The 23,673-nt window shown below is 41.0% G+C and overlaps 2 protein-coding genes and 1 long non-coding RNA gene across 3 annotated transcripts; 2 read left to right on the plus strand and 1 right to left on the minus strand.

Annotated features, from left to right (window-relative positions):
• The first annotated feature begins 355 nt into the window (after positions 1–355).
• irx4b (iroquois homeobox 4b) lies at positions 356–4,199 on the plus strand. The gene is made up of 5 exons (XM_018727111.2): positions 356–400; positions 1,066–1,320; positions 2,163–2,269; positions 2,977–3,287; positions 3,520–4,199. Exons 1-5 carry the CDS (start codon positions 356–358, stop codon positions 4,197–4,199), a joined length of 1,398 nt encoding a protein of 465 aa, XP_018582627.2.
• Positions 4,200–12,369: 8,170 nt separating this feature from the next.
• ndufs6 (NADH:ubiquinone oxidoreductase subunit S6) lies at positions 12,370–14,658 on the minus strand. Its single transcript, XM_018727136.2, has 4 exons — positions 14,333–14,658; positions 13,450–13,503; positions 12,653–12,775; positions 12,370–12,497 (listed from the first exon to the last, which is right to left on the minus strand). Exons 1-4 carry the CDS (start codon positions 14,567–14,569, stop codon positions 12,429–12,431), a joined length of 483 nt encoding a protein of 160 aa, XP_018582652.2. The 5' UTR covers positions 14,570–14,658; the 3' UTR covers positions 12,370–12,428.
• A 62-nt stretch (positions 14,659–14,720) lies between these two features.
• Positions 14,721–16,454, plus strand: LOC108919268 (uncharacterized). The gene is made up of 2 exons (XR_001964902.2): positions 14,721–14,959; positions 16,002–16,454. It is a non-coding gene; the product is annotated as an uncharacterized LOC108919268 (long non-coding RNA).
• Positions 16,455–23,673: the final 7,219 nt, after the last annotated feature.

Consider the following 23,673-nt stretch of genomic DNA (forward strand, 5'->3'; position numbering starts at 1 on the left):
GACGTCAGTGCGGCTCGCGTTTAAATCCACGCGCCTCGCCGACGACCTGTTTTATGCTCCCCTTTTATGAATGTAATTTATGCGTTCGAGAAATGGGCTATTAACGCGCGGAGCTCGCCGGACGCGCGCAGCCCCGTTCGCTCGTGTCCGGAGGCGGCGGCGACGACCCGGCGGCTCCTCTTCTCTTGGTGGAAACCCGCGAAGAAGAAGCGCCGTGATCGCATTATGCACGGCGCTGTGCATCTCCTTATAAACCTCGGCGAGTGTGTCCTCACACCCTTCTTCCGCGCTCGGCTGCTGCTCCGGGGCGGATCGCAGCGAGGCGCTCCCTTCACTCACTTCGCCTTGCTGTGCCATGTCATATCCTCAGCTCGGATACCCCTACCCGTCGGCACCGCAGGTAAGCGCGATCGAGACCCGAATACTAAGTAAGAAACGGGAACAGCTTCCAGGGGTCCGGGGTGGAGGAAGGAGAAAGACCCTCCATCACCTGAAGCGAGCCGTAGCTTCGCTTCGCTTGTAACGCCTTGGTTCTGACATGATTCTTATTCATTGGTCCGTCTGAAGTTTTGGAGCCAGATCATGCGATGCGCTTCATGTTCCATGAACGCCTCTGGAATCATGGCTCTATGCAATTACCCTCGATAGGCAAGTGTGTATCAGGTAATCGAGAGCATGTAGACGAGGGTTCGCATTTACAATAATTCTGCTGCACTCAGGAGTAAAAAACAAGAAAGGTCGATTTGCTTCATATAATATCCCGTGTTTCTGCATGTAACTGAGCTGAGAATCAATCAGTTATCATCACTTGGGCCAGCAGGTAGTGTTGGAAGGGCTGTAGTGTAGTTTTATAATCTCAAGATTGCGAGTTCGAATCCCGTTATCACTCCTGCTGCTGTACCCCGCTTTGATAAGGTAAGAATACGCCTCTGTAAATGGGTAAAGCCTTGTGAAGCTGTTTATTCGGCGCTGTAAGTCGCCTCCGGCAAAGTCGTCAGCTTTAATAAGAGTAGTACCAATAGCATGCGCTGCAATATTAATGAGTGTGCCTTTCTATGTGATCAGTTCCTGATGGCCACCGGTTCCTTGACCTCCTGCTGCGAGCCCAGCGGCAGGGCTGTGCCGGATCCGGCGGTGGTGCCATCCTCTCCCCAGACCGCAGTCTACTGCCCGGTCTATGAGAGCAGACTGCTGGCCACGGCCCGGCGCGAGCTCAGCCCCGCCGCCACACTCGGTCTCTATGGAAACTCGTACCCGGGCAGCCAGGGCTACGGGAATTATGTGAATTATGGAAGCGACGCGTCCGCTTTATACTCCTTGGTAAGCAGCCTCTCATTTCTTCTTCCGTGACTATTACTGCTGTTATTGTATATACAACTTCATTGAGAACTTTGAGAAATGCTATGAAGTTGAAATGTTTAACACCGGGAGCAGTTAATCATGTGTTCTGCTCGGTTGTGAGGTCCCAATTACCTGGTAATTGGAGGACTGCATTGTTGGGTATCGACCTTTTTTGATTATGACCGGTATTATGGTTTTGATGATGGTGATTAAAATGAGACCTTTTCGATATTCTGCAAACGTTTGCCGAGACCAGCTCGGTATAACTCAATATTTACAGTATATCTACAATCCAAAAAATATATACAATTACAACATTTAATAGATTGCTCTGATCGATAGAAGTCGCCTAAATATAAGATAAAGACGGCCCCATCTTAAAAACGAGCAATGTGCGCGCGCGCGTGTGTATGTGTGTCTTTTCTTACATAACCACTATTACCGTCCTTATTCTTTGTTAAAATATGACTGACAACATTAAACACGGCATATTAATGCGTTCTATAAAATCAATTCTCTTGAAAATATGCTTTCCAAAAATTAAAAAAAAAATATTTGACATAATAGCCATTGGAAAAAAAACTTGATATAATGAATGAAATATAGTTGTAACAACAAGACTCATTTTTTTTCTGAGAAATTTAGTGTTACGATATAGATGGGATACACGCTGAGCGATAATTATTATTGTACCAGTCTCTGGGATTAGTTATGTTAGTTGTGCTGAAAAATACTGCAATCGGTTGAAGGAATTGTTTCCGAGAGTGATGAAAAGATATGAATATGAGAGACAGTGAGTGTGGAGTCGCTGTGTTTTTCAGAGCGCACTTGACGCGAAGGACGGAGGCGCACCGGCGGCTGCGGGAATCCCTCAGTCTGCGGGTTATTGCCCCTATGACCCCGCTCTGGGCCACTACCAGTACGACAGGTAACAGCAGCAGGAGAAAAAGCAATGAGCCCAGTTCTATGACATATTATATATAGCGAAGTTTCAGTTAATATAAAGACACAAAGTTAAGTTCCCACATTTTAACAAACATGAGCTTATTTTTTACATATTGGTGTCTGAAAGATGTGTTGAAAATTATTATCGCTGTGATTTTGTCAGCTTTTGTCTATTTTTTCTTTCTTTTTATGTATGTAATATTTTTATTTTGGTATGACCAGATTGTTTGCTCGTTAAATACATGCGCGGTTTCATAAGTTTAAAACTGTGTCAGTATTTCTGACTGTAAAACTCGTCTTTAGCTCTAATTTTAGCAATTAAATAACGAAAAAAATGTGGCACTGGGCAGCACTGAACTACTGATAAAGATGGGAGTTGATTTATCTGATACTCACAAAATACTTTTAATTGAGGACAGCCACATAAACTTTGGACCTGTAGGTTGTGGGTTCAAGCCTTAGTGGAGATTTATGCCATTAAGGAGCAAGGATACATACATTTTTCTTTTATTTATTCATCATACATGTTCCTTCAAAGCATTAAAAACGTCCCAGTTTGGATGAAGTGTAAACTAAGCAACAAGAGGTTTTAACTAATGCCCAATTTGTTAAAGCTGATTAATAATTGTGTAGTAACCAGACTCAAAGAAGGACAACTGAATGATTGACTTTTCATTTCTTCACCATTAGATATGGCTCGATAGATGCAGGGGCACGAAGAAAAAATGCTACACGAGAGACAACTAGTACCCTCAAAGCCTGGCTCCAGGAACACCGCAAGAACCCCTACCCAACAAAAGGAGAGAAGATCATGTTGGCCATCATCACCAAGATGACCCTCACCCAGGTCTCCACCTGGTTCGCGAATGCCAGGAGGAGACTCAAGAAGGAAAATAAAATGACATGGCCTCCTCGATCTAAGGGTTCTGAAGAAAAAGGATATGATGACGATGAAGACGATGAGCGGGATGAGAAAATCAAAAGAGAAGCAAAAGGCGATGGTTAGTTGAACTGAGATACACAGTGATACATTGTCCACAGATTTCAGAACTAAAGTAATACATTATACGTCTTATGGTTAAAATTGTATTTTAACTGTACATTGGCTTTTTTATCCTGACTTTTCCACTACCAAATTTGTTTTAGCCAGCAGTTTGTGAACTTTTAACTGTACTGCTGCACAAAATGTTCTAGTTCTAGATTTTTACAGTGTGGCATCTCTCTTGATTTCAGAATACCAAGACCGCAGACATAAACACCTGCAGCTTAATGATTTGGAGAACTTCAATTCCATTGAGTCTGAAAGTTCTGAATGCAATATAAAGCATCAGTATCACATGAACTCCCACATGAGGACATCAGATTTCCAGGGTGATGGTGTCAAAGAAACGACCCCTGCAGTTTGCCTCGAGGCTAATGAGGACTTGACCAAAGCCTGCCTCAAAAGGACACCGGAGACCTGCGAACACAACGTGAACAACGAAAGTCTGCCAAAAACACTTTACCTGGAAGAAAACCAAATACTAGAGAACAAACCAAAAATTTGGTCACTTGCACAAACTGCCACCTCTTTGAACCCAAGTGAATATCCTTCATGCATGCATAAATGTCCATCATCTCTAGAGTTACCCTCCTCTACAAACAACATGGACAGGCAACAGGACTCACCGGTTGCCACCTTAAGGAACTGGGTGGATGGGGTCTTCCATGACCCCCTCTTCAGGCACAGGTCTTTGAATCAGGCTTTGGCCGACACCGCCGCCTCTTGGGCAGCACACAAAGCTGACCAATGTGTAATCGGACATTCGGTGAGAAACAACGCAGTAAAAGATGTGACTTCCTTACCACTCCAAGAATCAAATAAAGACAGTATGGCATTTTCCAAAATGGGGAGCAAAGTGTTCTGCTCTTAGCAGACATCAAGATCCAATAGCACGTCTGAAGAAGAGTCTGTGACATGATGCTTAAGAGGTGAAAATAAAAATGTTCATAATGGATTATAATGATTCTATCATTATTTAGGCGATAGAATAATTCACCTGTTAGACACCTAAATGCAGACATTTTATTTAGTTAAAACGCATGTAGACTTTCTGTAAAGACCTAGGGTTACATTTGCTATATGGCGGGCGAGCATGTAGAATTTTTATATTAAGAAATATTATTTAAAGCTCTGCCTTCGTCTGTCCGTGGTCATTTTCCCAAAATTTTTCATGACTGCACAGTTTTCCTGAAACAGGAACCATGTGAATAGTTTGTGCACTAAAATAAATCGCTTTTTGCAAGGGTTGTGTCAGTGATACCTGGTTCGCCTCGGGTTGCTGTCCTTGGTCCTGAAATGCAAAGAGTCCACGAGCATCGAAGCCCACATATAGTTCTGCAGTACAAGAGAAGGCAAAATCGATTTGCAAGTCGCTTTACCGATTACTGAAGTTCAAACAGCTCATTTCTAAAAACAAATAAATTAAATTAAAATAAATAAATAAATAAATAAATAAATAAAATTGTAGCACTAGTAATTAGATATAGAACTTGAAAGAAGACCTCCAAAACTATTTGATATTTTCTTCATATTATATGCCAACCTTTTTCAACTAATCAATAATCGCATTACTTTATTCTTATTCTTATTATTATTATTATTATTATTATTATTATTATTATTATTATTGTTATTATTATTATTATTATTGTTGTTGACAGATAATAATTATAATATTATAATAATAATAACCTTTGAAAATTTTGAAGATACATATTTAGGCTGACACACTCAGCTCTGATTTTTATTTTTTGTACGGTGGTACGATAAAAGTTCCCGGTTTCTCCTCGCCGCTCGGTCGCAAACGGAGCCAAAGAAGCGAATTAAATTAATCCCATGAAATAATGGCATGTGGAATTCGTCTTCAAACAAGGGCAACGAGAGTACATGATCTTGAGGTCGGTGAGGATGTTTCTATGTGTGTCTGTTAACGAGTGTGTGGGAGGTCGCTACAAGAACCTCTTTTTCTCAGTCCCCAGAACTGTACCAGTAGCCCGTTACATTTTTCGTTCAACGACATTGACTACAAGGAATGGAGCTCTTTTTAAATTCTCCTACAGCGAGAACATACGGTAAGCGCTTAAACTTCATGAACAGCGTTTCACCGCAGTAAACGCGTGGTGCCTTAAAAGTGAGTCAGCAGATGGGACGGTTGTGTCCCCTGAGAGCGCTGTAGAGAAGGAGACGCGGAGACTGCGAGAAAACACCTTAAAAGAGACAGCAGACGAGAAGGATTTATTATTATTATTATTATTATTATTATTAGGATTGTTAAGGATTTATTGTATAATAATAATAATAATAATAATAAGAAGACGAAGAAGAAGAAGAAGAAGAAGAAGAAGAATACATTGGGAAAAACAAAAACAAACACGATAACATAATTTTCCACGGATACTTTAAAACTCCTGACTGTTTTCTTAAGCAGGGTACGTGCTCATGGAAGAGATTTTCAAAGCTTACGCGAACTAACTTCATTCCCCAAGCCATAGTATGTGTTTTTCAGCAAAATGGGGCAAATAAACATTATTATTATTATTATTATTATTATTATTATTATTATTTCTCATTAAATGCAATTAAAGGTGATTTGTAACATTCTTCTTCTTCTTAATAATAATAATAATAATAATCGTCATTATATATCGTCAGTAATGTCATTTATATAGCCTTCCTATCTGCTAGTGTAATGCACACATTGTATTTTCTATGAGAAAAGCACCCAATAAATTAATAAATGTAAATGTCATCATCATCATCATTATCATAATTTTGGGAAACAATTACACTTTACTGAAAATTGCTATCATTTTGTTGAGGAAAGCTGTGAGAAACATACATTTCCAATATTGTAATTTTCGTTTTCAGAAAATACCAGTTTCAAGACTGCAGGTACAAGTTCAAGAATTATTCATCTTAGATGCAGGTGAGATGAAAAGGATTAACTGTCTTAGGAACATGTATAAAACGGTTCCTAAAATGCTTATAGATTTTATTTGCCTTTAAAATTCACCAAAGTGTGTGACACAAAGACCCTATGGATATCCGCATGGGATGTTTCTCGCTAACTAGGACGTTGATCCCGCAAAGCCAGCCTTTTGGTTTTTTATATTTTATTTCATCTTGAGAAAGAGTCTGAAGAATGTCTCTTTGCAAATTATTGTTTTTGCTAGATCTTATTGAAAAGAATCCAGTAACATTACCCTAATGGTTAATATGAGGAGGCCACCTTCTCATGCACAATCAATGAAGTAAACATAGAATGTGTTCATCTCATACATTCCATCCCATCCTATCTACACTGTTTTACAGCTTGTTGATATTTAGCAACTAGATTGTAAGGTACTTCTGCTTCCCCACATTAGGCAGAAAGAGCAGTTGTTTTGCATTGTGTGAGGAAGGTCTTGATATGCTCAGTCCAGACACAATCATTCACATTTATTCATTTTAGCAGATATTTTCCCCAAAGTAGTATAGAATGAATATTTACAGTCAGGTAGGTATATTATTTTTTCTGACATCATGGCAAAAGTTTGTATTCAAGCCCAGAGAAGGTCTGAGACTCCTTACTGTTGATAAAGATATTCCAGTACTTCAACAGCCAGATGTAATTGCCCATAAAAATATATAAATACACGTGGTAATTTGTAGCATTGAATGAAAACATCTAAGAAACACAAATAAGTTATTATATCATCAACACGGTTACTATGCTTTACTACCATTTGATAGAAATAATATAAAAATCATCACATCATACTTCAAATTGTATGTAATTTCCAGATAAGTGAATGTTTCAAAGTATAGTTATTATAAGCAGACCTAATAGGATTTATGTTTCCATAATGCAGACTGCGGAAGGAAGTTTGAAGACTCTACAGAGAAAACATGACCTATCCAGTGGAAAAGAAGATGCTGGTATGATTTGTGTCACGGAAATGCAGATGTTGGAGTCTTCATGCATTTTGGTTCCAGAGCAGAACTGCATGGGTGCCTCAGGTGTGCCAGGGATGAACACCCCTAGCCTACTGGTAGGCTCCCTCATTTTCTCCAAGAGGTATGTATGATAAGATTCAAATCTCTGGACTGTCTATTGAATGAGGACTATCTGTGCTCCGTTGCCTCAACTATTTGAGCTGTGAATTTAAGGACTGGGTGAGAGAGAGAGAGAGAGAGAGAGAGAGAGAGAGAGAAAGAAACATGATCTTACACATATGGTGTTTCAGGCCTCGTGAGTAAAAGTGCGGACACCACAGAGAGAGCAGTTTCCCCTAACTTAGTTAGTGGCCACTGATCAGATGACTGCTGCTGATTTATAAAAGCATCGGCACACACTCACATTCACACATGCACACACACAGACGTTGTTTTCTCAAAAGGTCACATTGTAATCCCTGGTGACTTATAGAAACTGGGGGTAATTGGTTACAGGGAGTTGTAGCACCCTAAAGGGCTGCAGGTATAATGTGACAGCTCTCAAACGGTGGGCCAACTAATTATATATGTTTGGTGGACTCGCTCGTCACTGTGCAAGAGGGAGACGACCCGGCGATGCGGAGATCTGTCAGCATTCGGCTTTATTATCTACTAATGCTGATAGTGCCTGAGAAAGTGGCCCTACCTACAATGAATTTTCACGTGTCCGATTTTGGCCCAAGTTGCAGGGAAGTAAAATGAAATAACAAGACAAGAAAGGGCAGTAATGACTTTAACTGTGAAGAACGTACATATGAGGCTAAACAATGTCTTGGACAGAGTGGGCACTAGGAACATGTTAAATGAAGACATCCATTCGAAACCTTGATACTCTACAAATACGATTTCTCTGCACACGTGTATTAACATTTTCAAGGACACCTTCAACAGCTGGATCATGCTGTCCTTACTTGTCCTAATAGGTAGGTCTTACCAAGTGGTTCGGCGTGCCTCCCTGTCTTCCTTTCATTCCATCGTAAATCTTAACTTTCGGATAAAATTTTACGCAACTACTCGTGTGATGAACATTGGTTCATATGGAGGAAAGTAACAAACTAACTGCACCTAAGAATCACACGTCTGCATTTAAGTCTCTTTCTCCTAATGTAATGAACACATATTTTCTATGAGATGTACGTTGCATTGGAGAAAGCATCTGCTAAATGAGTACTCTTTTTCCCTTATATCTCTGCTTGGATGACTAATGGCCATCTACATGCCAACCTCTCTCAGACCAAGATCCTTCGCCTCCCAGGTGAAGCATCCACCTATCAGAAACTCTCTGTCAAACTGGACAATTAATTTCTTTCATATGCTTCTTCAATTAAAAGCTTGGGAGTAACAATCAACTCATGTCTGCTTTTCTCATCACATTGAAGCCATAACTTAATCCTTCAGATGTGTTCTTTAGAAAATCTACAGGATCCACCCTTACCTCACATTACACACTACAGTTCCTGGTCCAGGCCATGGCGATACCCCGCCTGAACTATTGCAACTCTATCCTGTCTAGTTTTCCTACCTCCTCTATCAAACCTCTCCAAATGATCTGGAATGCCACGACATAATTTGTGTTCGATTTTTCAGATCTTTTCTATGAACCTCCTGTCCTCGTCTATCCTCACTGGCTTCCTGTATCCGCCTGCATCAAGTTGAAAACACATGGTTACAGTGGATGAGTGACCCAGTGTAAGTAGTGTATCTAGCAGTGTAAGTCACCTTGGTGAATAAGGTGTGTGGGCTGATAACACTACATAGAGTTCATTGGAAGTCGCTTTGGAGAAAAGCATCTGCTAAATAAATAAATGTAAATGTATCATCTCTCAGTTCGACATGCAGCAACTCATGTAATATATTTTGGCAGAAAACAGTGGCATTGGACTATTTGACTTTGAGAATCGTGTGTCTGCATCTATTCTTCATCTGTTAGTGAAATGACTTAATGACCCAAACTGATGTTTCATTAGTTATTATTTTTATAATTTTTTGATTCTAGGTTAAAATGTGTCTTTTCCGTGAGCCTGAAATATTTTATAGGATTCGTACAGGGCTCCACATAGTGGGGAAAGTCTGTACAATCTTCAGCTTGGAACGCTTGCTTTTGTAAGCAGTCATGTCCCAAGATGTGCAAATTCATCTCCAAATGCCGTAATTTGTACAAAAATCCTAGCTTGTTAGCAAGAAGTAATTTCAACACTACATATGCATTGATAGAGATCTCCGCAGTAATATAAAATAACTTCTTTCCAGGGATGGATAACATGCATGTTTGTTTTTACTGAAATGTTGATAATATACTTAGTTTTCCATGTTATTGACTGAACAAGCCTGTTGGTTGCACCATGTTACCATATATAGATTCATTATACACAGTAATTCAAATAAGTTAATCATCTGGTGCAATTATGAGAAGAAAAAAGAGGAAAAATGAGTAATGTTTTGAGACATGAGGCTGCCTCTCGGTGTCACCGGTGCCAGTTATATGAGCCTGAGTGCTCTTTGTTCTCCCTGGAAACATCCATGTGGAAAAACTGGATTTGCTGCACGCACTAGTAGAGACAGGCCGTCTTGTATGCATGGGGCAATTTCGGCCTCGCAAACCCAACGGAGAATAAGGCTGATAAAATATATATGATCTTCCTCAAATATGTATTGTTCCACTCGAGTGTTCTTCATCAGACCAGATCCTACCAGATTCATTTCAAATTGAAAAGGAAGACAACGAAGGCTCTTTTCTTTTAAGAAAGGTATAAATATTATATTCCTATCTTCTGTAACTAAAATGAATTAAATGATTAAATAGGCCAAAAAGCAATCCATTTGTCAAATAAACTGCTACATTTTGCAGTACAACATACAAATAAGGGATAAATGTGAAACAGATAATGGTATCAAGTTAACTGCTCCAAAATTATAGCTGAAACACGAAATTACAACACGTAATATTATATATATATATATATGAACATGGGAGAAAATGTCATTTGGAATACTTCTATTCTTAATCAATATTACCCTGATTTTACAATTTTGATAAATGTGTGAGTAAATTCACCACATAGATAATCATCTCATACATGTTTGGATGTAAGATGCATTTTAAAGGTAAATATGCAATATATGGTTGGATAAGAGTATATGACAAACTGACAGCAGGCTGGATATAACACAAACATCTAGGGGACTGTTTGTACATTATGGAGAGTGAATACATTTTGGATTTAATACAGCCTGCATCCCGTATGTGTTTACTTGTGAGATGGATTAATATACTTTGAATGTATGAAGCATGTTCATATACTTGCAAACTGAATTAAAAATTCCCTTTACCAATAAAACCTTTAGTTTATTTCTGTGAGAAATGAAAAGCCAAAAACACGAGAGTAATTCATAATAAAATAAACAGGGTAATTTTGGGTGTCATTTTTATTAAAGCACTAATTCATGCAGATAAGATGACCCTTGGGGAAAAAAAATCCATCTGTGCAACATATCAGGAGCCTCCTGTAAAGATCCAGAAAAAATAAAATATCTTCTGCCATTACCAATAGAAAGACAATGCTTATTTGTTTAATTGTTAAACATAAGTATACTTTATTTACATTTATTCATTTAGCAGAAGCTTTTCTGCAAAGCAACATGCATCTCAGAGAAATACAATATGTGCATTACATTAGGAGAAAGAGAGACAAAGTTGCAGACATGTGATTCTTAAGTGAACTTAGTTTCTTTCGACTTTATGCACCGGTGTTCATCACACGAGTAGGTGCCTAAAACTCACAATAGATGAATTATGATCACCTTCCTACATTTTTTTTTAAAAGGTACACATACATTTACATACAATATAGGAGTAACGGCTGTGTAAAGGCATATCTGGGCATGATCATAAAGTTATGGTGCATGAACATTTACACCATACATGAGCTTCAGACATCAGGGGCAAAGTGAGTCCAAAAAAGGTGAGTTTTCAGACCCTTCTTGAATGTAGACAGTTTCAACAGTTCTGAGTGAGAGGGGGAGGTCATTCCACCACAATGGAGGCAGAAATGAGAACCTCCACACTTTACTTTTTGTGCACGGGACCACTAAGCAGGCAGAGGTAGACGAGCAAAGGGGCCTGGCTGCGGTGTAGCGGTTGACCAAATCCTGTAAATAGCTGGGAGCAGTTCTATTGGTGCTGTAGACAATAACCAGGGTCTTAAATTTGATCCGGGCAGCTATAGGAAGCCAGTCCAGAGAAATGAGTAGGAGATACATGGGAGCGTTTTGGAAAGTCAAACACAACTCGTGCAGCAGCGTTCGGTATCAGCTGTAGAGGTTTGATGGCAGTAGCACAAAGACCAGACAGGAGAGGGTTGCAGTAGTCCAGACGGGATGTCACCATGGCCTAGACAAGTAGTTGGGCAGAGTCAGTTGTGATTTAATGATGGATCCTGCAGATGTATCTGCAAGTCCAGGTTGTGGCTTTGATGTGCTGAGAGAAAGACAGACTTGAGTCAATCATCACTCCCAAATTGAGGAGGTAGGCAAAATGAGCAAGTTGTCCACTTTGATCAAGAGATCGTGACAGGAGGACAGGCCAGCTGAGAGATGAACAATCTATTTTGGAGAGGTTGAGTTGGAGGTGGTCATCAGACATCCATGCAGAGATAATTAAGCTTTCATATTAAAATTAGTGTTCAAGGCTCACAGTTTAAAAAAAAAAAAAAAAAAGACATGTTTGGCAACTGAAAGATAAAATTGCCTGTGAGAAAGACAATCTAGTAATTTATAAACATGCCCAGGTTATCATGAGAATTGATTGAACTTAGCCTTATTACAAGATAATCATTCTAAAAAAAATACTTACTATACAGTATATATATAAGGAAGGACATGTCAGGCTTTTGAAATCTGTTTAAAACAATTACATTTTAAATTGTCTAATTCAAACAAATAGTTCAGAAGCATATTAATTTCATTTTTCCAACATTCCATTCCTTTAGCCACCATGACTGTGTAAACTGGTCTATTCTCTGAGATAGAGCTATCAACACAAAACACACAAGATATATCGTTTCAACAGAAAATAATTTATTTGCACAATAGTAGACAACATATGTAATTGGCAGGAGCAGCTGCTTTAGTGATGATGCTTCTGCTGAAATCGCAGGCCACAGTATCCACAAGTGCCAACTTTTGTTTCTTTATCCTACAGAGGGACAAGGGAACAGAAATTAAACAAGTTCAACTATGACATAATACATACCCAGTGGAATATTTGCCACAGTCAGAAAAACTCAAACATTATGCAGCTTAACTTGTAACAGTGGTAGACTGTGCAGTGCCTAAAATTGACATCTTTACCAGATTTATATAAACTTTAGGGTGGCCCAGAGCACCTCCACCTCCATCGCACGACACCACGTTGGTCTCCACGTAGGAAATGGGCTCCTCGTCCACCAGATTAATGGCAAAGTTTTCATTCACCTGCAGGTCAAGACAGAGAAACTGCAACAGTCAGTGAGACAACTAGGGTAACTGCATCTAAAGACAGCAAATGTTTGGAGGCTTTTTCATATGCATAACCCCAGAACATAGCGCAGAGAAAAACCACTGCCAAGTCACTGACTCCTAAAAGCATCCATCCAGGATGGCCAATATTCTGTTTTCTCACTTTAAATGATCAAAGTAGTTACGTATCATGAAACACATTAATGGGATTAAGCACTTATGTATTAAGAATTAATACAAAATACACCCCCGACATCTACAGTGGGCCACCATAGGTACTTGGACCCCTGAAATTTATTTTCCTCCAATTTTTCTTGGCTATAGTTTTGTTTTCCTCTCCTCATCTACCAGCTGGTTTAGTTTCCTACTGTTACCTTTAGAGATAATGTTTTCAGCATTATTATTTCTGTTTTATTTTACAATCATGTTTCTTGCATTATTCCTCTTTTATTATTAATGTTTTGGCACAACTGTTAAAGTCTCTGCCTCACTGTGCTGAAAAGAGCACTCGATAACACAAAGTTATATACAAACACAGCTATACACAAAAGCTTATGTAATTATTTTTCCTTGAAGAAAAATTACAATGTTTTATTATTAAGTGATCAATTGATAACAGTACAGAGTTCATGAAATGCAGGAAAACGTACCTCCTTCTGCCTGCCAATGAATCGGGCTCTTCTCACATCATTTTCATCGAAGACCTAAAACAGGAGGTTTGATTAATACGAGAAGCCTAATGTTTCAAGTGGAATATGAATTTTTATGGCTACACATTTAACATATACAAAAGTGAAGTAGAAAAGAAGAACAGTTATCCTTTTCTTTATCCGACTCCTTTGTTCAAGATCACAGATACCAACTGACTGAATTACCAGTTTAAACAAAAACCTACCTACCTACCTACCTTGACCAAGGCCAAGGGTATTAAAACAGGAGGGAGGATTTGAACCAACAACCTTCAGACTGCAGTACAACTGGTGTGAACACTACCCGCTCAATGTTGACAAAAAAGTCCCACTCTCACAAACCTTGTTGAGAAGTCCAACACTGACACTTGAAGGGGCTCCAGATTGTTAACCCCCTCATTCATTTAAACAAGTAACCATCTGGTGTCCCATTTGTAAACTAATTCTGGTAGAGTTGCCGCTTCCAATAAGGAACTCAGGTATCACGTCCGCATCCAAACCTCTCCTTCTGTTGATGTAGTGCATTCATTGTTTTCCGAGATCATGTATTTCGTAGACTATGACGTCGTAGTAGTACTATGGCCTATGGGACAGGTTCGAATCCCACCACCATCTGAAGTTATGCTAGCCCTAGCTAGATTGTAAAGTACTTTAACTTTCCCACTCTCTTTGAAGAAGAACGTTAGCTAAAGAAAATGTAAGAAGGACACGGGTGTAAGAAAGTATTCTGTTATTCATTTAATTATAGAATAGTCAGATCATTCATTTGTGTACGCCGGGTCTCTCTGACTGAACGCCGAGGCCAGGCCTCCCACTCGAGTCCCAACGGCGGCTCTATTCTCACCTGCCCCGTATGTGTGATCTTCTCTCCCGTGTTGGAGACTGGAACCCCGTAGCGCACCGCCGACACCCTCAGAGGCATCAGAAGCGCCCTGAAGGAGCCGCTGAAGGACACTAACCTTGCGCTGGCGGAAAGCGCCATACTTTCTGAGCCCCAGACCGGAAGGAGGAGCAAACACGACAACGCTGGAGACCCGCGTTGGAAGCCCCGGGTCCTAGACGAAGACGCGTTTGCGGACATACACAAGCGTAGTAAAATCACTTCCTTCAGATTTCAGCTATTAACATTCACTCGCTGACTATCGATAGCCACTTGTCCTAACGCGGCGTCACGGCACCCGCCTACTAAATAATTTTAAAATGCTTGTTCTATCTTGATTACTTAACCCGTATGACGCAGGAAGTCAAATTTTGTCACCGCGCGCTCGCATAGTTGCGCTGTTCGGCATCTCTGGCTTGAGCACAAGGACCCAGCGGAACGCAACCGTGTGGCTCGGCTGTGACCTCGGCAAAGTCACGAGCAACACGGGCGCCTCGCGGTAATGCGCGAGAGCTCCATTTTCGTGTGAAGCGAGAGAAATATCAACGCGCTGAACTATATTTTCGTAAAGTTTGGCGTTTGGTTGTAAAGGTAGGTGCGTTTCGTCTCCCGTAAGAGAATGCAGTTATCAAGCGTTTGTTTATTCCATTACAAATTGGTTTGGAAGTGTGGGCCCCACGATACTGACTCGGTCGCTGAGTCTGAGGTAGTAGTTCACGTTTCAAAAATTATCCACACACTACTGTAAGAGTAAATTCTTTAACGTCGTCGTAGTAGTAGTAGTAGTAGTAGTGTGTCGCTTTGGGAAAAGTCAAGTGCATCAAATAATGCAGCATAATGATGTAAATGAACGTAGTAGCCCCTATGTTGTAGTTGTACTAGGGCCTGAGCCCTGACTGTGCGCGTGGGATCGATTCGAACTCGAGTCGAAAGGCGGTATATTCTGCAATTCTGAATTCAGACAATCAGTCAGAGCATCACTAGCCTAGGAAAACCAAGAATTGGCAAACACCAGGATCAGGATGAAGTACTAGGGTGTAAAACCAGTGTTTACCCTGTGTCAATACAGTGAGGGTGAGGGCAGGCGTGGATCACATTTGTGATTTGAAAGATGAATTATCTAGTTAATCCAGAAAGCAGCGTGCATCTTAGAACCATCATTTACAGCTGAAGGACCGGGTTTAAATCCTCTCCCCCTGGAATGCTGATGGAAGTTACTAACAAACTAACCTTGTCCTCAGTCCTGTTCAAGATCGATTACCCTGATCCAGCGCAGGGTCGCAAAGGTATGGAGCCTATTCTTCTGTTGGCATAGGGTGAGGCAGGATACATGCTGGACGGGATGCTCACTGTTCCATCACAGGGCAATCTCACACACACTAGGGGCCCTAGGGGATCTAGTTTCCAATTCTCCTAATACAAGTGTCTTTGGACTATGGGAGGAAACCAGAGTAGCCTAAGGAAACCCAGACAAACATGAGAACGCATAAACTCCGCACGAGCTGAGCCAGATTCAAACCTACGTCTGAACACCCAGCCCGGGGGATTAGAAGCCCCAGTTCTTAACCGCTGTGCCTCACCACGTGTGAACTTGTCGGTAGGGAGGTGTTCACGTGCTTTTGTTGTTTTGCAGGGGGTGGAACAATGACGTTCCCTTTCTTTACCCGTGTGGTCAGCGCCTTTGGCAGACAGTTGTGTGATTTGACGAGGCATGCTGCCAGCCCGTCCCCCGCTGGGTCCAGTGCCTACAGGTGTCTGTTCACCGTTGCCGGCAGCGCAACATTCCCACGCCTCATGTTTGGAAACGTGTTGCGGACTTTTCCGCAGCTCCCCAGGCCGTGTCATTCGCCAGTCCTCGCTGTGCAGCCCGCCCTGGGGATGAAGACGAAGACTGCGCTGAAAAGACGCTGCAAGGACTGCTTCTTTGTTCGCCGGAGGGGGCGCTTGTTCGTTTACTGCAAGACCAACCCGAGGCACAAGCAACGCCAGGGCTGACCTGGCAATCTGAGGAAACCTGTGAACATTTTGACAACGCACCACAGTTATGAATTTCATCTGTCTCACAATAAAAGCAAACCAAAAAGAACCCCTTTTGTTTAAATGGGCGAGTGCTCAGGATGTTTCTTGGGATGATGCAGCTTAATTTAAACAGGATTACTCCGCCATTTTGTAAAGTATGTGCATCATCTTTGTATAGAGTTGAGAAAATATTACACCACATACTATAGTAAGTTTTTGGGAAATGTATTTACCCCATTTCAGTTTTCTCTTTTTTTTTTTTTTTTTTTTTTTTTAGAAAAAATCAGATCATTTTGGCTCATCGCGTACAAATGGAGCCCAAAGAGGAATAAATTTACATCGGTGGTGATGTCTCCCCCGTGGCTCTACCCTGCCTCCTCCCTCTGAGTATGGGGCAGCCTTAGAGTATTGTGTACTGTATTTATGTTTAAAATATTTCAATGTGCAGGTTTGCTGAAGCAGCCTGTTAACTTACTAAATGCAGTATTTCTGTATTTCGAACAATTGCATCGTCAGTGGTCCACTATTGGTCACTTTGTGCACCTGTGATTTTTTTTTTTACTGGAATGTTTGTGAATGATTAAGCCAGTGCTAAAATAACTTTTCTGCTACCTACCATGATTGATATTAAAATAGAAGTGGTATTTCACAAATGAGAACAGGGTTGGAGTTTGGTTTAGGATAGCAGTGTAAAAAATACCTTATTTTGAAAATCTTGTCAGGGGCTTCGGTAAAAGAAGCATGTTTGTAGATTGACATTGATAGTATAATAATTAATAGTATGGACTTTTTCAGTCAGCAGAAAAATAGCTCTGTATGAAATATAGATTGTTGTTTACATTGGCCTTTAGAGTAGAGGTCAGGGGGGAGTCTGCTGTAAACTGAATTAGCTTTGCAGGGATTTGACCGTAACAAGGAGGAGGTGTTCCATCTGGCACTGTTATTGTCACCAAATGGGTGGAGCCCACAGAGGCCTGGCCAATCCCGTGGGGGAGGGCGGAGCATGTGATTATTAGTGCTCAAGTAGTGGCTCGGAGATTTGCATAGATTTCCAAAGTTGCTGCGTGGATGTCTGTAAATTTTTAATTTTGCCTGTAACAGGTAATGTGATATTTCACAGGTGCACACAGTCTGGTGAAAAAAGCTGGTAGTGTAGTGATTTGAGTTGCTGCCTTCAGTCCCAAAAGGTTGCAGGTTTGAGTCACTTCCAGCTGTTATATCCTTGAGCAAGGTCCTTACCCTAAAATTGCTCCAGTAAAAAAAAAAATACCCAGCTGTGTAAATGGGTAATAATTGTAAATACCTTAACATTGTAAGTTGCTTTGGAGAAAAGTATTGGCTAAATTCATGAATAGCTAATGCTTATAGCTTAGAGGGGTGTGGTGGCGTCATAGGTTTGGCTAGGTCCTGCTCTCTGGCAGGTCTGGGGTTCAAGTCCCACTTGGGGTGCCTTGTGATGGACTGGCATCCTGTCCTGGGTATGTCCCCTTCTCCTCCAGCGTTGCACCCTCTGTTGCTGGGTTATGCTCCGGTTTTCCACGACCGTGCTTGGGACAAGCGGTTTCAGTGAATGTGTGTGTGTGTGTGTGTGTGTGTGTGTGTGTGTGTGTGTGTGTGCGCTTATAGCTGAAGTTACTTTGGTGAATTCTATCTGCTGAATGAAGTAATGTAATTTAAATGCTGGTAAACTTAAAAAAAGCAAGAGATATACCATTGAAATTCTTAAGTGAAAGTGGCAAGTTTTACTTTGCAGAACATTAATGAACAGCTCTCCCCCATACAATAGCAGGGATAGTCTAAATTTTTATTTTGTTTTCAGAGGAGAGGAAAACACATTCATACATTTAGCTGACACTTCAAAACAATTTACAATCTTAAGATACTCACAATTATTTACCCATTTGTACACCTGGGTAATTTTACCAAAGCAGTTCATGTAAAATACAGTACTTTGCTGATGGGCACTATTACTAGAGGTGGGATTTGAAGCTGCAACCTTTGGGTATAAAGGCAGTAGCGCTAACCACCACGTTGCCAGCTTTAATCCCAATAAATTGATTGAGGATAAGTGTTGGTTTATTATGTGTATGCAGTATTTGCATAGAGCACTGGAATGCAGGCTGAGGTTTAGATCTCGCACCAGTTTCTTATTTAGTTTTTTTTTTTTAAAGTAAAAAAAAAAAAAAAGAATAATTTAAACTGAAACAAGCACTGCCAGTCAGATCAAAACATACAAAGAGTCTTTTGACGCTGATGAAGACATCCTGCCGAAACGCATCTCTGCCATTACAAAAAACGAGACCATTTCAGTAAAGCTTGTGTCCTCTCTCACCTTTGCTTTACTGTTTGTATGTACCGCGGGTCGGAAGCATCCAAAACCTTAACTGTTTTTTTCATTACATGTTAAATTAAAAGACAAATTATCCCGTGGAAGAAATCAGTGGCGCGTGAATTCATTTGTGAGGGACAACCCCCAGGAGGCGTACTCTGCACGGTGAAGGTGTTTAAGCGTAGGGAAGGCCTCGGTTATTATATGCCTGTGTTAAAGAAAACAGGGAACGAGTCCTTGGAGGCACTTCATCAGCCTTAGGGTTAGAGCTGGAGAGAAGAACTGTCCTCGTGATATCCAGGAAATAAAACGCACACCTGCACCACGTCAGGGTAACATTTTCCCCATGTCTGAAGTCCCTGTCCAGTTATAATTGTAGTGTGGTATGGGCTGCATTTGTGGTCCATACCAAATGTTGTTCAGTCTGGATGTTATTACATATCCTATTTCTGCTATATATACAGTATATATAGCAGAAAAAATATAGATATATAATGTATATATACATATACCATATATATATATATATATATATATATATATATATATATTATATACATTTCAACCATATACAGCTGGTACAGTACACAGTGAAAAGAAACTCACAGGTTTGGGGTCTTTAGAAGTTTGGATAGTATTCTTATTGTAATTATGTAATTATGACTAGAAGAATACTTATAATAATTTATATAATATTATTCAATTATTTGTATAAATAATGAAACAAAAGGTTTAGTGTTATTTAATTTAGATTTGTGTTGGCTTATGTTTGGCTAATTAAAACACAAGGTTGATCATGTAGTACATAACTTATTTTTATCTCATGGTCACAAAATACATGTTTAGCAGTAAAGGAGACATCGACAAGTGCAGTTTTAGTTATGCTAGTTTACGCTAGTATTTAGTTCTGTTGAGGATCAGGCTTGTGAAACACAGTAGGCAGTGGATAAAACACCTGTTGCGGACATTAGTTATCGCGTTGCCAGGAGAAATGTTCTGGTGTGAATAATAAACACACTGTATGAACTAAGTATTTGGCTTCTTATGTGGTTGTGGCAGTTTTTCGTTGTACGGGACACCGTAATACGAGGGAAGGGTGTGTTTGTCACTCTGGGCTGAACGTGCGTGACTTTGCGAAGAGCGTTGCCAGCGCTCCCCCTACTGGTAGAAGAGTGTATTACACCCGTACCCCAGTGTGCGTAGGAGGTAACGAGTGTGAAGCGCAGTAATTCTTCTCTTGTCAGTAAATCCTTAAGGACAGATCAAGTGAGTCTCTTTTTCTTCCACACAACAAAAGTAAAACTTTTTACAAACACATTATTCAATCACCTGATACTTGTTTTAACTCTGCATATTAGTCACTGTTTTTATCCATGCAGTTCGTTTTTGAAGGTGTGTGTGAGAAAGTACCTGAATCTATGGGATCTGACACACACACACACACACACACACACACGCATTTTCAGAACCGCTTGTCCCATACGGGGTCACGGGGAACCGGAGCCTACCCGGCAACACAGGGCGTAGGGCCAGAGGGGGAGGGGACACACCCAGGACAGGACGCCAGTCCGTCACAAGGCACCCCAAGTGGGACTCGAACCCCAGACCCACTGGAGAGCAGGACCCGGTCCAACCCACTGCGCCACCGCACCCTGCGGGATCTGACATAATGAGAGAATACTTTATTGTAACTTATACTATTTTAACAGTGTTTTCAGTTTATTAAAATTTAAGATGCTCAGTGGTTATCTTATCTGGTTGAGTCCCACTCTCACACACACACGGACAGACACATGCATTAAGGGCGACTTAGAGCCACCAGTTCACCAGAAACACATGTCTTTAGACTGTGGGAGGAAACCAGAGTGCCTGGAGGAAACCCATGCAAACTCCACACAGAGTGAGTGGGGAGCAAACCTACATCCAACCTCACAGCCCAGAAGCTGTAAGGCACCCGCTGCTCATATTTTATACACTAAACAAATAGATAAATCACACACACACACACAGTGTCTACAACCGCTTGTCTTCTATGCCAGCTTTTTGTTCAAGCATCTACTGTACCACTTCTTGGCAAAAGCTGACCCACTTTTAAAAAAACCCCAGTATGTCTTTTTCTCAGGGTGCAAAATACATTTACAATTATTTATTTAGCAGACACTTTTCTCCAAAGCAACTTCCAATGAACTCTTATCAGCCCACACACGTTATTCACCAAGGTGATTTACACTGCTAGATACACTACTTACACTGGGTCACTCATCCATACATCAGTGGAACACACACACTCTCTCTGTCACTCCTGAACAGCATGTCTTTGGAGTGTGGGAGGAAACCAGAGCACCCAGAGGAAACCCACATATACACAGGGAGAACATGCAAACTCCACACAGACTAAGCGGGGATCGAACCCACGTCCTCTCGCACCACCCAGCACCCGTGAGACAGCAGCACTACTGGTCATTACACACCTATTATATCAGAGAAGAAAGACTGATTCTCATCAAATTACTATTTTGTGGTAAAATTAAGGGACATAAGGATTCACATATTTTCAAGCAGCACCATAAATACATGTCAAAAAAAGACACCTCCTATATATCTATATTATATTTAAATGCTTTAGGCTCTGATCTCATGCCAGCTGCAGCCTTAATGACTGTGAGGAACTTGATGTTTAGGCCAATCGTCCTGGAGCTATGAGGAAATTGGACAAGCTCCCGAAAATTGTTCTGGCAAGCAGGGAAGGTGTCTCTCTCGGGCCGTTAAATTGTGTTTTCCAGTCTTTCAGTTTCAGCTGTTGATTTTTTTTTACACCCCTTTGACAGCTTCTCTGAGGTTTCAGCTCATTTCAGACTGGCGTGCTGATAAGTGCTGTGTATACACACACACACACACACACACACACACACACACACACACTTGGGGACCCTCAGCTGCCATGACTGATGTCTTGGTGTAGAAACGACACACTTTGGACAGACGAGTGCGAGAACAAGCACTGCTGCTCGAGTGTTGATCACACTGTGATGACTTGGAGAGGTAGATCCACAACACTTAACTACTTCATATTAAGTACCTGTTGAAATGTGAGCCAGCAGGTGGAGTAGTGGTTACAGCCGCTACGTGTGGCCTTGGAGGTTGCGGATTCAGATCCCATCTCCTGCTGTAGTACCCTTGAACAACGTACTTACTGTAGATTTCCCCTGTAGAAGTGAACTGCTTGTGTTGCTTGATGCTGTAAATCACTTTGGAGAGCAGCATCTGCTAAAAGAATAAATATAACTAGTGTGTAAATACTGTGAAAGACGCTCATTTATTGGGTACAAAGAATGATGCATTGGGTAACTTTAGTAGTTTGTATCAGTCACTAGTTCCCTATAAACACATGCCTTTGTACTGTGGGAGGAAACCAGAGCACATGGAGCAATCCCATGTGCATGGGGGGGGGGGGGATTTAAACCCACAGTCTAGGAGCTGAGAGGTACCAGTGCTGCCCATTGCACCGCCTTCAATGTACCCTTAATCTGTTTAATCATAAAAACAGGGCAAAAAATTTCATTGGCCGGCATAAACTGAAGTCTAATAAAATAGATGCGCACACACACTGGCTGAAGCCGCTTGTCCCAAGTGGGGTCGCAGCAACACAGGGCATAAGGCTGAAGAGGGGAGGGGACACACCCAGGACGGGACGCCAGTCTGTCGCAAGGCACCCCAAGCGGGACTTGAACCCCACACCCACCAGAGAGCAGAACCCGGCCAAGCCTTCCGCACCATCGCACACTCATAAAATAGACAAAAAAAGCAAATTTCTCCAAGCAAATAAAAACAAGATTGTTCTTGACGTCTGTCTGTAAAAATTACAATATTCATCATTGCTTAGAAATGGAACATCTGCATAAAATAAGAATCTTCTAATTTCCCTTATTAACTATTGGATTTGTCAATTTGTGGAAAGTTTTAATGAGCCTCTATGTCCACAAGGTGGCGATAATGACGCTCCTAATTACAAGACCAGATTCTTACTAAAAATAATTTCTAGATATGGCGCATATTATTCTCATCTCTTTATTATTTATAACAGTTTTTCTTTCTTCTTGAAAAAATACTGCTGATACAAAAAATATTACATGAAATGTATATAAATTACAAAATTATGCAATGGCCAGTCTGTATAGCACTTTTATTTATTTATTTATTTTTTTTTTTATTTATTTATTTATCACAGGAAATATAATTTCAAAGAAAGTTAAATGAGCTACAAAGATGTGCCATCAGTGCAGACACTGTGAACTGGATGTCAGCGAAAAGCTCATTTGACAGAGATATTCGAGTCACAATGTGGCTGTACGCCCTACATAACTGTGCTGCCGCAAGGCTGCCTCTCAGCACGGCGGGGATGTGTGTGTGTCACCATCTTACACCTTAGGAAATTTTGCCAGCATCCATGAGTATAATATTCCAAGAGAGGCTTTGGTTTTCTCCCCTAGAAGTTTGCCCCGGCCAAAGGGCCAATCAGAGCTCCGGGCTCATGAATAATTCACACCTGTTCAGGTGCCAGGTGACAGGCAGAGGTATATCGATTCCTCTCATCCGCAGGGTCCCCCCGGCATGACGAAATGCTTCTGCGATCGTCCTCACCGTACGCTGCACGATGCAAAAAATAAGTTCAATGACATTTCATTACATCAAGTCTGTATGGAATTCCAGGGGCTCTTTCATATGCGCATCACTCACTATTACAGCATGACTAATTTTGTCATTATTTTAATGAGAACTATCATCGGCTTTTCATGGCGGTAAAATTGCCCTTTCTTCTGTCTCCACTGGTGAATCAGCTGTCGTAACGTGTAATAAACTGATTAACGCACTTCTTTCAAGACAGGTTTGTCAAGCAGGTTTCCAGGCGCTGATGTGCTGGGCCTGTCTGAACCTCCCTCAAGTTCACAGGTCTTAA

The sequence above is a fragment of the Scleropages formosus genome, chromosome 23 (genome assembly GCF_900964775.1).
Source record: "Scleropages formosus chromosome 23, fSclFor1.1, whole genome shotgun sequence".
Lineage (NCBI taxonomy): Eukaryota > Metazoa > Chordata > Actinopteri > Osteoglossiformes > Osteoglossidae > Scleropages > Scleropages formosus.

Excerpts from the sequence above, each read along its gene's own strand:
- ndufs6 (XM_018727136.2), bottom strand. The coding sequence starts at position 14,569 with ATGTCCGCAAACGCGTCTTCGTCTAGGACCCGGGGCTTCCAACGCGGG. Across the intron at positions 12,776-13,449 it reads TCATTGGCAGGCAGAAGGAG|GTGAATGAAAACTTTGCCAT; the intron begins GTACGTTTTCCT and ends CTTGACCTGCAG. Across the intron at positions 12,498-12,652 it reads CTAAAGTTTATATAAATCTG|GATAAAGAAACAAAAGTTGG; the intron begins GTAAAGATGTCA and ends GTCCCTCTGTAG.
- irx4b (XM_018727111.2), top strand. The coding sequence starts at position 356 with ATGTCATATCCTCAGCTCGGATACCCCTACCCGTCGGCACCGCAG. Across the intron at positions 2,270-2,976 it reads GGCCACTACCAGTACGACAG|ATATGGCTCGATAGATGCAG; the intron begins GTAACAGCAGCA and ends CTTCACCATTAG. Across the intron at positions 3,288-3,519 it reads AAGAGAAGCAAAAGGCGATG|AATACCAAGACCGCAGACAT; the intron begins GTTAGTTGAACT and ends TCTTGATTTCAG.